At 42.4% G+C, this 14,720-nt stretch overlaps 1 protein-coding gene across 5 annotated transcripts in view; it reads left to right on the top strand.

The window, feature by feature from the left end:
- Positions 1-14,720, top strand: part of UNC80 (unc-80 subunit of NALCN channel complex) — a 135,300-nt gene that overhangs the window by 14,576 nt on the left and 106,004 nt on the right. For all 5 annotated transcript variants that reach the window (XM_087734137.1, XM_087734135.1, XM_087734134.1 and 2 more), the window contains exons 7-11: positions 269-408; positions 4,337-4,598; positions 9,564-9,698; positions 10,339-10,561; positions 11,960-12,100. In XM_087734137.1, the coding sequence (XP_087590263.1) occupies positions 269-408; positions 4,337-4,598; positions 9,564-9,698; positions 10,339-10,561; positions 11,960-12,100 (901 nt within the window). The remainder of the gene's footprint in view (positions 1-268; positions 409-4,336; positions 4,599-9,563; positions 9,699-10,338; positions 10,562-11,959; positions 12,101-14,720) is intronic.

The following is a 14,720-nucleotide window of genomic DNA, read 5'->3' as shown; positions in this document are numbered from 1 at the left end:
AATTGGCAGGATCTCCTTGACCTTATCCTATCTTATAGGATGGCAGCCTGATCTTACGTATTTCTTGGGCAAGAGCCCTGTCTTACCCTTTGCCTGTGCAGTGCCTAGTTCTGCGAAGTCCCAGGCTTGATCAGTTTCTCCATGATATTACCACAGTATTATGGTATAAGTAATAGTCATGTCTAAGGACAAATTGCAGTAAGAAAACTAATATGGGAGAAATAAATATGTTTATATACCTATTTCCTTTTATTAAAACTATCCAAAGGGACTACAGGTGGTCTGTGAGACAACCCAGCCAGATTCTGTACCTCCGAAGGCCACTGTTTCAGCATGTCATCGTGGAAATTCCTTGGATGGAAGCGTATCTTCCCAAACCTCTCAGGAGAGAGGTACCGCACATCACAGGTACAAACCCCTTCAGCAGAAAATTAGGCTGGTGTGACTCAATAGTGGAGGTCACAGAAGTCCTTTATCATGAATCTGCTGTTGTCCGTACACGCCAAGGATGCTAGACGTTTATCTCAAAGTCTTAATTCAACAAATCTCAGTTCTGGGTGATGAACAAGGTGGTGACACTTGATATTCAATGCCACTTTCATTGGAGAAATCTCTAGCTGGCCTGTTGGGACATTTTGGTCTTTTCTAATATGTTGGCTTCTTATAATTAAAGACACTAAGAAATACCCTGCAGGTTCAATCCTCCTTAGCTAGATTCAGCGTCAGGCAGCTCGTATCTTTTCTGGATTCCTTCTGATCAAATTTTCTTTGCCTTTAGCAAAGGATTTTTGCAGGCCTCTCCATTGCCTTCATTATGCCTTCTCTGCATCCAGCTGCTTAGCTTGCTGTAGACTACTGGCCCAAAGGAACAGACTAACAAAGAAGCGCAGCCATGCAAACATCCTCCCAGCTTGCCCTGCGGAGCTCAGGCCATGGTTTTCACAGCATGGCACTGATAAATTAACTTCTTTTAATCTAGATTTGGTCAGGTAAAGATAGAACCAGATTTTCAGTAGTGGTGGACACTCAGTAGTACCATAAAGTAAATGAAGCTGATGAGTGTGTTCAGAGGGTGGAGAGGGAGGGAAGTCTAGCTATATTTTTAGGTCTCTGGATCTAGGAGTGTCACTTAAACTCCTCCTGAAAATTTTGGTCCTGTTGCTTACCTCTTTGGGGAAATGTCATATCCAAAACACTGTAGTGTTTTAAGAATTTGCTTCATTACAGAGACAGAAGAAATGTGGGATGGAGTGGGTGTCTGGATATAATCTAGAAATGGCTCTGATTTCTCAAAAAGGGATTTGATGCACCCTTTCACTGGTGGAAAGGGCAAAGCTATTCTCTAGGGTTCTGATCCCATCAGGAGGCTTCCCTCAGGATTTTGTATCAAGCCTGCTGTCAGTTCTGGGTCTTTATTTAATTGTATTTATGTGAGCCAGTAAAACTGAAGTTGGGGACAGAACTGCCTTTCTATGTGTGAACACTACTGCTCAGAGAGTGCACAGCCGTGAAAAAATAAGCAGCCTTTTAAGAAGACGGCATCAGGTGATCAATTTGTCAAGCTGGGTCTGGTGGTTGCTATGGGGATGAAGCTTCAGACCGGCTTTGAAGAGAGCATCATTATGTCTCCTCATTTTCAGGACTCATTGATCAGTTAAAACTGTACAGGGAGCTTTGGTTGCCAAGCAACAGACAACTGGGGAACAAATGTTGTTTACTCTGCTTACCAACAGCCGCAGTATTCCTTTGTCCTTGGGCCAGGGTTGAAGGAAGGCTGCCTTTCCAATCTCCCTGCAGTCACAGGCAACGAAGAGCTGATTATACGAACACTAGGTTTCCTTCTAAATGAAGCACAGATTTTAATTTCTGGTGCCTCAGACACTTCTTGAGCAAATGGCTTGTTCCTCTGATCCTGGCTAATTACCCCTGCTCCATGCAGTGAAATTCTCCATTTACAGATGATACAGTTTAACACTGAAGGAAATAAAGCCACAGCCCTTTGGCCAGCTGCTGTCTTGAACACACTGCCTGGGAAAGAGACTTTGCAGAAAGGACTTTAGTGACAAATATTTCATATGGAGAACATGCCTTGCTCCAGTCTGTGCCTCGAGTTTGCCTGTGCTGTCTACAGGGGGGCATGAAAGACTGTTTAGACTCAGACACTGATCTGGGTCCTGCAAAGTGACCAGGGAGCAATGCATGATCCTTCACATTTGCTATTGAGGTGGTGGGCTTTGTTTCCTTTGCAGAGATGCTTTGAGTATCCCAGCTATCTTTACGGTTTTTTTACAGGCTGCATCTATGTGACACAATCTTGACTCTGATAAAAGCAGCCTTCACATCAGGTTTATGCGAAAGACTTTATAGCACATTGCCATTTATCATTATTTTCTCCTTCCTAATTCAGTTTTTCAGGTTTTTATAACAGCTCATTTTAAAGTCGTCAAACTTGTAACATTTTTACCTTGAATACAGGACTAGGGGAGAAGCTTTGAATCTATAGATTGCATATAGTGACATATGCTGACACAGACGGGCTGGTCTGCAGTCGCCAAGTGCTTTCAACATTGGCCTGTGGGGCTGGCAGCAAACCAGCTCCTGCAGATTTGAGTTCTACACGTACGCACTGCTCCAAGCCCAGCCTTGCCACCTGCCCCCTGTTTCCAAGCACATAATAGGGAGCAGAGTTCACATGATGCCAAGTGGTGTCAACGTTCACTGCACACTTCTTTCTCCTTTGCCAGTCCTATATCTTCCTTGGATGCACAGGGCAGCTTTGTGGCACTGGGCGGTGACACAGCAAAGACTTCAAGCATGCACTTCACCTTAAGCATTTAGAGGTTCCACTGGGCAGTATTGCTGCTTGTTCCCTAATGCTTTGCTGGACTTTGGCCTTGGATGCCTGTGTTCAGAATGTGCTGGTACCCAGCTGGAGATGGGGGTGTCCTGCCAATGCTGTTTGCATGTTGTTTAGCAGAATTGATGATATAAATGGTTTTAAAAAAAAAAATATTTGATGTTCTTGTGATGATTCCCAAATGTCTGAGAATACAATTCACAGAAGTGCTGTTGATTTTTATAGAATCCAAAAATCACGGAAGTACTCAGTTCATGGAGGTGTGTTTCTAAGACAGTGAGTGGAAACATTAAAATTGTGTGCTTCTGCAGGCAAAAAACTAGACAGATCTCTGGAGTTCCTGCCCCACCCCCAGCATTTCACACCTTTTGCCATGTGATTCTCATTCCTGCGACTCCCTTTCATGCTTCTTTTCTGACAGATTGTCTCCTAACAGCTAGTGACTGCACAGGGAGTAGATCAGGCCAGTTGCGCTCTGCTGGAAGAGAAATGGTGTAAAAAACAAATAATAAAAAAGTTGGGGCATTTTATTGCAATAAGATTGGCTCTGAAAACAGATATGATCCCTTCGAAATCTGAAATCTCTGGAGTCTCATTTCTGAGGCTTACTACAAACATCTTGCTTTTGCGTGCACTAAGTTCTACAATACTTAGGAAATTCTGTACTAAAACCCATCAGGAAATGACACCACCTGAAAGGCAAGAAAATCATAATGAAGACTGAAAATGGTCCTTTTCTCTAGCACACCTTGGCAAAGAGTGTCCGTAACAGTAACTTTTACTTGTATAAGAATCAATTTAATTGGCTTAAAGGGTTAACTAACTTAGCTGCCCCACCTGCTCCTTCTTAAGTAAGGCCTGATGTATACAAATGTAAACCATTCCTAAATATATATTAGTAGTATCTGAACAGCAGATCCTCAAGGGTTGGCTGTTTCCAGCTGAACAAATTATTCAGCGCAGGTGCTGGAGTCTTATCTTCAAACCACAGTTTAAGAAAGCAACCCTAACCAGGAAAGCACTTAACAAAGCATGTACTTGAGTCCTCTAGGGAGCTGAAAGCAAAATATCCACTTACGTGTCTTCAGTAATGCTTTCCTCAGTCAGGGCCTTAGTCCCAGAGGGTCACTGTCAAATGTCCCTGCAAGCTCAAGCAAGCACAGCTGTGTGCACATCCTGGTGATTTCAGCAGATGGCGGGAGAATGAGAATGGCTTAGAGCTCTTGACGAGTGATGAAATTTTAGGCCTCTTAGTAGAGCTCTTGGGTCTTTTGGGGTGGACCAGCATGTATGCTAGGACAGAATTGATTTCCAGCTATCAAAGAAAGGTTTGTGGTATCGAGAGTGACCCCTTAAGAACAGATGAACATACAAACTTGACAGATCATCATTCAGTGGTTCTTTATTTAGAGAGCTGAGTCCCTAAGAAGGGCTAAGGAGCCTGATGACTAACATTTCTACTCCTGCTTTTTGGAACAGGGTGTCCTTGGTGATCCCACCATGCCAGAAGTCTCGCTATGCCACATACTTTGATGTGGCAGTGCTGCGCTGCCTGCTGCAGCCACATTGGTCCGAGGAGGGCACACAGTGGTCACTAATGTACTACCTGCAGAGGCTGAGACATATGCTACAGGAAAAGCCGGAGAAACCACCTGAGCCAGAGATCACCCCTTTACCAAGACCTCGCAGCAGCTCCATGGTGGCTGCTGCACCGTCTCTGGTGAATACCCACAAAACTCAGGTAAGCAGTTGCCATCAATAAGAAAATAGCAACTGTTGTGGTGATGCTGGAAAGTGATGGCTGGACAGCTACACACAGTTTTGGTGTTGGTTAAACTGCCCAGAGGTCAGATATGTGCACTGATTCAGAAACAGACCCTGAGAACAATGAGGATTTTGGAGGCAGAATCTGATGCAGAGAGACAAGAGCTGGTGACTGCTGAAAGCTTGAGGGTTGATTTGGGATGGTTAATCTAGGGTGAACTGTGATAACATTAGTTTTTAATGTGAGAATATACTAATGTAGGTGTCAGAAGAAATCAGACTGCCTTTGCGTTACAGTGTAATGCTCAGGACTCACTGAGCTTCTTTGGTGTAACCCCTCAAAAGAGAGAAAAGAACTCGCACTTGGCACAGCACTGCACACTCCAGGCAAACACTTGGGTTAAAATATTGGAGTAGACTTTGCAAAGAGTAGCAGTGAGCAAAAGCCCTTCATGTGGTTACCTCTTCTCCTGCTGTTATTGTGTAACTTTTACCTTTATATTTGCCAGCAAAACCTCAGTAGACAAACTGTCCTAATAGGTGTCAAGACTTGCTCCCTGTTTTGCTGGAAAAGGAACCCCAGATTCCTAACCTCGGTGTGGTAAAGATCTTTGTGTTAGAGCTTAAATGTTATTCTTTTGGGTAGCTCACTGTTGTTCCAGGGATAAAAAGGGGATGCTGCTGTAGTTTCAGTTAATCTCCTTGTTGATTTGTGCTACTTTTAGGTTGTGCACTCTTTTCCTGTCATGTGAGCTTTTAACAGCAAATTTTGATTTACTAAGTTGATGGAACTGTCTAACAAAATTTAATACAAATTCTATTTTTTGCAATGCAATTTTATGACACAGCTCAAGTAAAAGGCTGTATCTTCTGTTAATGTTGCTGTCAAATGTCTTTTTTGAGTCAGAACTCTCAGAATTTTTGGTGTTTTTTCTTAAAATCCTTGCTTTCAGTAGTGTAGAGCTCTGGCAGTTTTTGATGTGTCATTTTATAAGGGAGAAGGGTGAAATATCTTTTCTCCTGTACAGCCCGGATGCTCATAAGCCAGAAGACAATCATAAACAATGTAAATATTAGTACTGTTATTTTTAAAATCTCAGGATTTTATAGTCATTCTTATGATTTTTATGAGGGCTGGTGGTTACTTGTGATTTTAAGGGCTCAGCAGCAGCAGTATTGTTTAAACTGTATTATACTTTAGTGCCATTTCTATAAAATGCTGCCTGTTTCATCCCTGTAAAAGCTTGACATATCTCCATAAAGGCCAGGTGATATGAATTACTATTCAGTCTTAATCTACCTTTGCATGAGGATTTTATAGGATTGCTGTGCATGTACAGAAAATCCTCCTTAATATCATCTCCTGGAGGGAGAATTGGAAGATATTGCTGTTGATGTGGTTCACTGTTTCCATGCATGTACTGTCCCTTTGCCTTTGCTCATAACAACCCAGTTATTTTGCACATTAACAAGTTTAGCTGCTAGTGAAACAAGGAGTGCAGTCAGTGGTTCTCAGCTCAGTGGCAGCATGAATGGGGTTGCCCTCCATAGGCACTGTTTGCACTAGTATTGTGCTGGTTCTTCTCTATACAGTGGAACACTTTCACACACTTGGCTATTTCTTGCTTTAACAGGCTGTTTCTCTTGCAGAAGATTCCGTTGCTCAGTTGCTCTTCACTAACATTTTTCTGCTAAATCCATTTGGCAATTCCACTGGGTACTTTCTAGCTGTTAATGTGAGGACGCTGTCCAGGGCATTCTTCCCAGGGCCAGGTTTGATTGCTTTTGGTAACCTCTGTGTCAGTCCTGTGTATTTTTACTGTACTTCATCAAATTGGAATCCTGTTTAAAAAGGTTTCCAATTTGTTATGCAGAACAGCTGTGATGGAGGAGGTGAAACGGTCTTCCATGCAGCAAAAGTTTCAGCTCATACTCCCCTTCTTTACAACTCTGAGGACTGAAGTCTGTGCAATGCACAGAGACACCTAAGCTCTGTTTCGTCCCAGCCAACTGTAGGGACTTAACTACTGTTCTTAAATTCAGAGTCTCATCACTTAAGGTTCTCTGCTTGTCAGATGATAGAATGGCACCTCCAGAGGGCTAGGATTTGTCATTTCTTTCTGTCAACACAAGGGGTTGTGTGCTGAGACTTCACCAGCTCATCAGACACAGAGATATCCTCAAAGCCTGCTTTTTCAGTCTAGATCTTAAATTCCTAACATAATGTCATCATTTCTGCTCACAGGTTAATCAATAAGTTCTCAAAAACATCGGCACTCTGTTTCAGTGGGATAGATTTAAAGTGGCAGGCAGAAAGTGATTAAAGACAAAAACAGCTGCCTGCAAATCACATCAGGAACCAGTAGATTTTTCTGGTAAATCCACATTCTTTCTATTGTTCTGCAGTTTATCAGGGTAACTTCCTGCATCTCCCTAAGCCTCAGCAAAACTCTCATACTTCTTGTTGATTTCTGTGTGCCTGACATCACATTTCAAATATAAGCTTGGGATTGAGAGAACATGAGGAACATCCTCCATGTGTTGCCTAGTAAACTGAACAGCGAAGTAGAAAAAGATTCAATGCAGCATGCTAGCACTCCTTGTTGCATAGGAAAAGGGGTACTGGATGGAGTGTGAATAAAATGAATACAAGCTTCCTCTAGAAAGTGACTTTAGTCTCAACATATTTCAGATCTGGCAACATGTGATAAAGGAAACCTGCATTGCATCCGTATGCAGTGAATTCAGTATAAGGACAGGTCTAGGAAATGAAACCTTCAGAGGCTCACAAACGTCTATAGTCTTGCACTAACATTGCAGGGGCAAAGAGCCAAAGCTTAAATTAAGCATAAGACCAATGCAGCTGTAGTGCTCGCTGCAATGCTAATATAAAGCCAAGAGTCTCAAGTGTAATATCGTGAGAGTTGAGAGAAGTACTAATGAGCTGGTAGCCATACAGTCGTGGAGAAGGAAGGCGATAGAAAACAGAAACAACAGGATCGAGAGTAGCAGCCCCAAAACTATTTTGCTTTCTTATCCATCTTGTGCATATCATAATTGCCACATAGCCTACTGCACAGAATAGGCACATTTTTAATCGGTCTTCAACAGGAGGGCTAGCTTGATTCATTAACATACATCATATACCACACTGTACATTTAAGGTGATTCTGTAATTTGGTTTTCAAGGGTTCCTTGCTTGATACCTACCCTAAGTGGATTTCAGAACTGGGACTGTGTCTTCCTATGTATTTGTATGGCTTGTATCACAATAGGCCCTGATCCTCACTCTGTCCTTTTTGGTGACCTAAGCCACCTAATAAAACACTGATTTAGTAACTAATGGACAAAGATAATGAATCTGAAACAAATTCATATGATGTTTTCCAGCCAGAAGAGGCCAGAGAGCTGTAAAAGCTGAGAACCAAGCTATATGAAATACTTGCTGGCCTTGCTGTTGAAAGCACCTAGGGTTGAATCCTGATTTGCTGTCCATTGGATTTTACATTTGACTCCTCCTCTGAATCTTTAGTCATATATGCAAAATGGTTTAAAAGCATATCTTGACTGAATGTGACTGAAAACAACTGTGAAGAGGAATCTTTCTGTTGTGTGTGTCCTTCATTCTCGTGTTGATAAAATCAATAGGAAGGATTCAAGGGTAGTCTTTGATTAGCCTGAAAAGTCTCTGAAGAATGTGTGGTCCCCAGTAGCCCAGTACTGCAAATACTGTAACTGGTGCTTAAGACTTCAGCTGCAGAGACTGTCACCGGCTTCTGCTGGACTTTCTTATGCATAAAACTGCACGCTTGTATATTGCAGAGCTCACTATCTCTGCAATATGCAATCTGGCTAGCCAGAAACTAAACCTTCTATACCACAGGAGTTGCTTCATCTATCATTGGCATACAGCTGTCTCTGGATTGAAAGCAAAAAAGTATTTTAACATGACCCAGTTGTTTAGCAGAACCTTTCTGATGAGGGAGCAAGGAAAAAGAGCATCTCCATTGGAAACAAGCTGATATTTAGGCAGAAGAAAATTGTCCTGAGGGAATTTGGTCAGGTCAACTGTACAAACATCTCATGAAAAGTGGCATGAGATCTTTAATGAGAACAGATGGGCAGGAGCTGAGCTCATGTCACCTTTTGTAGCAAAGCTTTTCTTTACAGTAGGCAGCTGTAATGTGTGTGGCTCAGTGCAGAAGGACAGTAGGGTGCCCTCTACTGAACTGTCAGTAAATTAGTCTCAAGGTTTTCACTGTCGTGGGACATTCTGTGCTATAGGGGCTTTCACAAATATGAACTATGATGATAACTATGATGGACAGATCTTGGAGCACTGTTATGACAAGTGGTGGATGCTTACTGATGTAGAAATCTTAGGTTTCTTTAGTGAGTAAATAAAATTTTTATAAATCAAGTCTCTTGAAAGGACAGAGCTGCTTACTGCAGTTCAGTTCCAAAATGCATGTTTAAGGGCATATGTTATTAAGGGCATATTCTCTTAGATATTAAATAAAATGCTTCAAAAAGGGTAGCCATTGTGATTGCTCATAAATGTAAACCAAGGCCTCAAGAAGATCGTCAGCTACCCAGAGCTGTACCTGGGATCAGAATCAGAGTATAACAGAACATGAGTCTTCCATGCCACTAGACCACACTGACAGCCACGCCTCAGGCTTTCTATGGCAGCACAATGTGCTGTACTTTTTTTCTGTGGTGACGGAAATGATAGACAAGGTCAATAATTCTGTGAGTTTCTAAATTTTGTTTGTTTGTTCTTTTGTTTTTCTTTAAATATATGAATAGTGTTTTGTGTAATGAATTAAAGGTCCTTTTTCTCTACAGCGCTCCTATGACAGCTCTTGGAAGTAGCTCTTTTTTTTAAGCCTATTATCCTCTATTTCTCCTTGTGCTTATTGTCTTCTTTTGGGAGCTGCAGGATCTTACAATGAAATGTAATGAGGAAGAAAAATCACTAAGCACAGAGGCCTTTTCCAAGGTTTCACTGACCAACTTGCGTAGACCAGCAGTTCCAGATCTCTCTACAGACCTGGGGATGAACATCTTCAAAAAGGTGAGTGGAAGAAAATTTTACTTTAATTTACCTCTGATTCAGCACCTCAATGTCCTGGTAAGTAGCAGCTGCAGGTCTGCTTGGAATATATATATATTCATGCCATATGTGAGATTGACTTCTCTTTCCATTGGAAGTGATTGTGTGTTATTACATAGGTTTTTATATGCACATTCCAAACACAATACAGAAATCTTTATACAAATAACTGTCCTGCTGAAACTGCATGAGGAGAGGCTACTCAAACAGTGCTGAATTTTAAGTGCTTGTGCTCACTGTAGTTCCAGCTAATCCAGTGAGTTTTTCCGATGTTTTTACCTCATGAAGCTCTGGGTTTGCAGCTATCCAAGATACTTAGCAGAGTTTTGTGGATTCTACGAATCTAGCTCATGGTCTGAGAATGTCATAAAATTATATAAGGGCATCCATCGCAGCCTAGGGCAAGACTGAGTTCCTTTAAATACTCATATGGTCCCAGAGTGCATATAGTTGCTATCAGGGTAAATGGCCAAGATAAAAAGCTCAGACTGGAAGGTTACACTTGGGCCACACATCTGTATTATCTTTTTCCCTCAAATGGTAGTTTGCCATGTTTCGAAGTCTCTACCTGCTCTCGTATTTGCTCCTCTTCCTCCTGCAGTTTAAGAGCCGCAAAGAGGACAGGGAGCGTGAGCGCAAAGGGTCAATTCCTTTCCACCATACTGGGAAGAAGCGGCAACGAAGGATGGGGGTGCCCTTCCTTCTCCATGAGGATCATTTGGATGTCTCGCCTACTCGCAGCACTTTCTCCTTCGGCAGTTTCTCTGGAATCGGAGAGGACCGGCGTGGCATTGAGAGAGGAGGATGGCAAACCACCATATTAGGTGAGATATTGATATCTCTGCCCCAGGTTCCGTGTCATTCCTGTCCTGAACATTCAGAGAACAACAGAGGCTCTTTATTTCTTCATCCGTCCTATTGCCACCTTATGTCCTTGGCTCTGTTTGCAGCGTTACACGCCTGTTTCTAGAAGTGGTAACTGTGCTGACAGCAGACCTTGAATGACTTAGCTTTAGTTCCCTTTTTCTCTGAAAACTACCATCTTTACTGGAATAACAGCTACTCTAGCAACCTGTAGTCATGTCTGTACCACTTCAATATACTTTCCCTGAGTGGTAGCAAGCATTGCACAACTGCACTTTAAAATAGATTCAAGGAATGGTTGCATCCTCTTCTTTTAAAGAGGAATCTCTGGAGAGGGAGCAATATGGTCATTAGGAGTACGGCAAAAAATATTCAGAGTCTTCCTCAAGTGGATACAAAATAAATAGGGTATTGTCTCAGATAGTGAGGCTTACACTGTCTTGATATTGTAAAGATACAGTGTTTAAATCTAGATGTTGGCTCCTTCAAGCTTCCACGTTCACTGAACAGTGTCTAGGCATTGTTTCTGTTTCATAAACTTATTTCTAGTGTCATAGATTTTCATCCTGGCACCCTTTCATGGAGATGGTAGGCAGCAAAATGATTGCCTACGGCCATGCCAGAGCCTTCTCATTTTTACCAGCTTAGATGGCATCATTTGGTAAGCTCTCCATTTTAAACATGTCCCTCTTTGGGACACAGGACAATGAGCTTAGCCAAGCGAATTCTTAAAGATGTGCATGTGTTTTGTCAACGGTTAATACACAAACACCTACAGATTTGTACAGGAATAGCAAACTTAATATCCAAATCCATACCAAATCAATATCCATATCTTCAGTAGCTCAAGAAGTTTGCTACGTTTTGATCTCAGGGGCTCCAGGTTCTTGTCCTGGCTTAACCTACAGTTCTTCCATTCTGATATCTTGGTGAAATCATGTATTTCAGATCCAATGAACAGATCCTTTGCTTTAGGACTCCCCATCTTAATATACCTATTTCTTTTGGGCAAGGGGAGAAGAAGCCAAATTGCTATAACTTGCCCCAAAGGGTGGTGTTTTTCAGAGCTGACCAATCTTATTTTCCTGAAGCTGCTGGAGGGTGACAATGTGGGTGTCAGCTAAATCAGTATGTGCTGAGGGGGAGAGCCTTGGAGAGAGTTTATAGATTCTGTCTTAATGTCAATGAACCCCGGTGAGATATCTCACTATAATGTTTGGTTCTGCTTCACGGGGTCTTAGAAGGCCTTGCCTTTTGCTCACTCCAGTCCTTCAATTTCTAACCTCAGTTACTGTCTCTTGCGTCCAAGCACCTCTCAGACAAGTAACCTAAATACTCATGTCATGTCTTCACCCTAGGAAAGTTTACCAGACGGGGGAGCTCTGACACAGCCACGGAGATGGAGAGCCTGAGCGCCAGGCATTCACACTCTCATCACACGCTGGTCTCTGACCTGCCGGACCACTCAAACAGCCATGGAGAGAACACAGTCAAAGAAGGTAAGTTTAACATCTCAGGAAAGAAACGTTTCACTGAACTATCAACTCCAAGAAGCTAAGGAAGTGTTACTGTTTCCATGTATAAATATATGACTAATTGTTTTTTCCTTTTTTATTCCGCACCTCTTGAGTTTTTTTTTTTGTCTGTGTAGAAAAATGTTCCAAACTTTTCATGTTTACTTGGTGCAATTTGTCAAAAAAATTGGCAGCCATCAACAGGGAGAAGGCAGGGCTTGGCATTTTTTCACCTTACCACAACACAGCACAGAAGTTTGGGCAGAAATTTGGTATTGATAACTTTAGTGGTTTCATGGGGAATGTTGTGGTATTTAATTCCCCTTCACAGTCCCCAGCTTCTGGATTGTGCTCAGAATCACAGGTTTTTTTCTTAATTCCCCTGGTTCCGAATAGAAGCCTGGCTTTTAAATTTACTTGAAATCTCCCTGGGGCCCATCTCTCTTGGAGCCCTCTGCAGAAATAGCAATGCCAGCATGACCACGATGGGAGAGCCTCTGGTGGGATGAAGTCTGCTCCAGAAGGAAGAGTCTTTCTACTGGCAGGGCAACACCACCTTTGTCAAACAATGTTAGCCAAGCAGAGGAAGGCTCTTCTCTGTCAGCACAGCTGTCTGCACCAGAGCATTTTTCTGGCACTGCTCCTACTTCCTAAACACAGAGAATTTGTTTTCTCCCTCGTACACAGTGCTAGTGGCAAAACCTGGTTCTAGAGATTGGGCCTCACTTGTGGCAAGTGCAGCCTTAAACCTTGATGAGGGAACAGGATGTCAGATGCTCCATGGGGCAGGGCACAGTCTGTCTCTGCACAAGCTGTCAGGCAGCATACCTAGGAGGCTACAGATGCACTCACGTGATATGTGCTGTAGCCTTGGAGCTCTCAAAGATCCATGCTCTTTTAGCACAGCAAATCTGAATAATCTGAGAGAGGATGGATTTGCGTCAGCTGTAATCCAGCGTAGGCCCATCTCCTTCATCTCTGCTCTGTGTCTCCTGGGCAAAGCTCTTCTCCTGGATCAGTTTTGTGGTGTCTGTCTTCCCAACCTGCATTTGTTCTATAGGGCAGTAATCCCACTCGCTACACCAGCTTCCAGCCAAATATTTTCTAAAAGGTAGCCATATGCAATGCTTGTTTTTCTAGTTGTACTCCAGGTACAATTGTGCAGCAGCTATATAATAGGACAAATCATAGTATTTCTAGTGGTAGTCTATGACTTTGAATGAACCATTCCGTAGTTAGAGAATAAGTATGAATACTACACATTTCTTTTGTTTTGTGTGACCAGCTATATCGAAGCATACTGGTCATTCATAGTTTCCCCATCTGTTGTCTACTTTCCCTGGCCAGGAGACATTTGCTGATAAGCTCATTTCTTCTGGCTGACACACTGAAAATCAGAGATAAAAAACTAGTTATGTCCTAGGTAGCTGCTCAAGAGGAGTCACGGGCACATGCTGCAGGCATGCATGGATATAAATGAAGACACCCGAGTCCTCCTTCCCTGCCTCTGTGAGTCCCATCCAGCAGTCAGCCCTATCAGTGATAATGAAATAAAGATACAACACAGGAAAAGTTACTTTATGTAGGATTTGGATATGGATTTTTGTTACCCATTTCAAAACAAACTAAGCAAAACCTTAGTGAAAAAAAATTGCTACCCTTGGATAAGCATCAAACTTGGTAGCTCAGGAACAAAATTTCCTAATTCCGTATTGTTATCTTCACCATGCAAATTTCAGTGAATGCCATTAAAAAGTCACATTTGCCAGCTAGTAATCCTGTGATTACAGGCAGCTAATTCCTGCCCTGATCACTGACCAAATTGTAGCATACTTCAAGGTACTGCCATAGACTTTAGAGCATTTCTCATAATAAATAGTGGTAGTTCAGTGCTGGCAGGGTTGCACAGGCTATGAGGAAATGTAGTCACCGCTCTGGCAAGTTGTTATTTGCATACTATAACCAGTCCATCACTGAGTCAGTGCTTGAAGAATCATATTAGATGTATGTTATTTTATTCATTAGAACACATTAAATAGCCTTAGGTAGAGGTTCTTTGTTATCCCATAGCCCTCTTACTGTACTGCCTGGCAGAAGGTGGTCCAATCAATACTGTGGGACACATAGGGTCTTTCTACACTACAGGCTGTATGAACCTACTTACAAAGCACTAAGTGTGGGAAATTACTAACATCGTGGCCTGGAGTTTAGCATGAGTTGTAAAACCATGGTGAATCCTTGATAAAAATTGGCCTGTGTAGCCAAAATGCTGTCACTACCTGAGCTAACCAATTTAAAGTTAAGCTTGCCTGTGTCATGAGGTCCCTTCTCTGAGCACTGTGAACTTAGACACCACATTGCCTTTCTCATCAGTCAGCTTTGCATTTTGGACATGGTTTAGACTATCACAGGTACTGTTAGGAACACACTGCTCCATTTTTTTCAACTGGTGTGATGGAAATATTTCAAACTGGTATGACTTAGAAAGCTGTTCCAAATTGGTGCTGCTGTTACCCTACCTTCACTCCTGAATCCAGCTGCAGAGTCCTTCCTCTTTCCCTTGCAGGGGCAGTGCTGCCTTTAAGACCAGGCACTGGACCAACAC

This window comes from Nipponia nippon, unplaced genomic scaffold (assembly GCF_047370975.1).
Source record: "Nipponia nippon isolate SJK-2023a ecotype South Korea unplaced genomic scaffold, ASM4737097v1 scaffold_5, whole genome shotgun sequence".
NCBI classification, from domain to species: Eukaryota; Metazoa; Chordata; class Aves; order Pelecaniformes; family Threskiornithidae; genus Nipponia; species Nipponia nippon.
The sequence above is the reverse complement of the archived record's forward strand: the minus strand, read 5'-3'. Positions and strand labels throughout refer to the sequence as shown.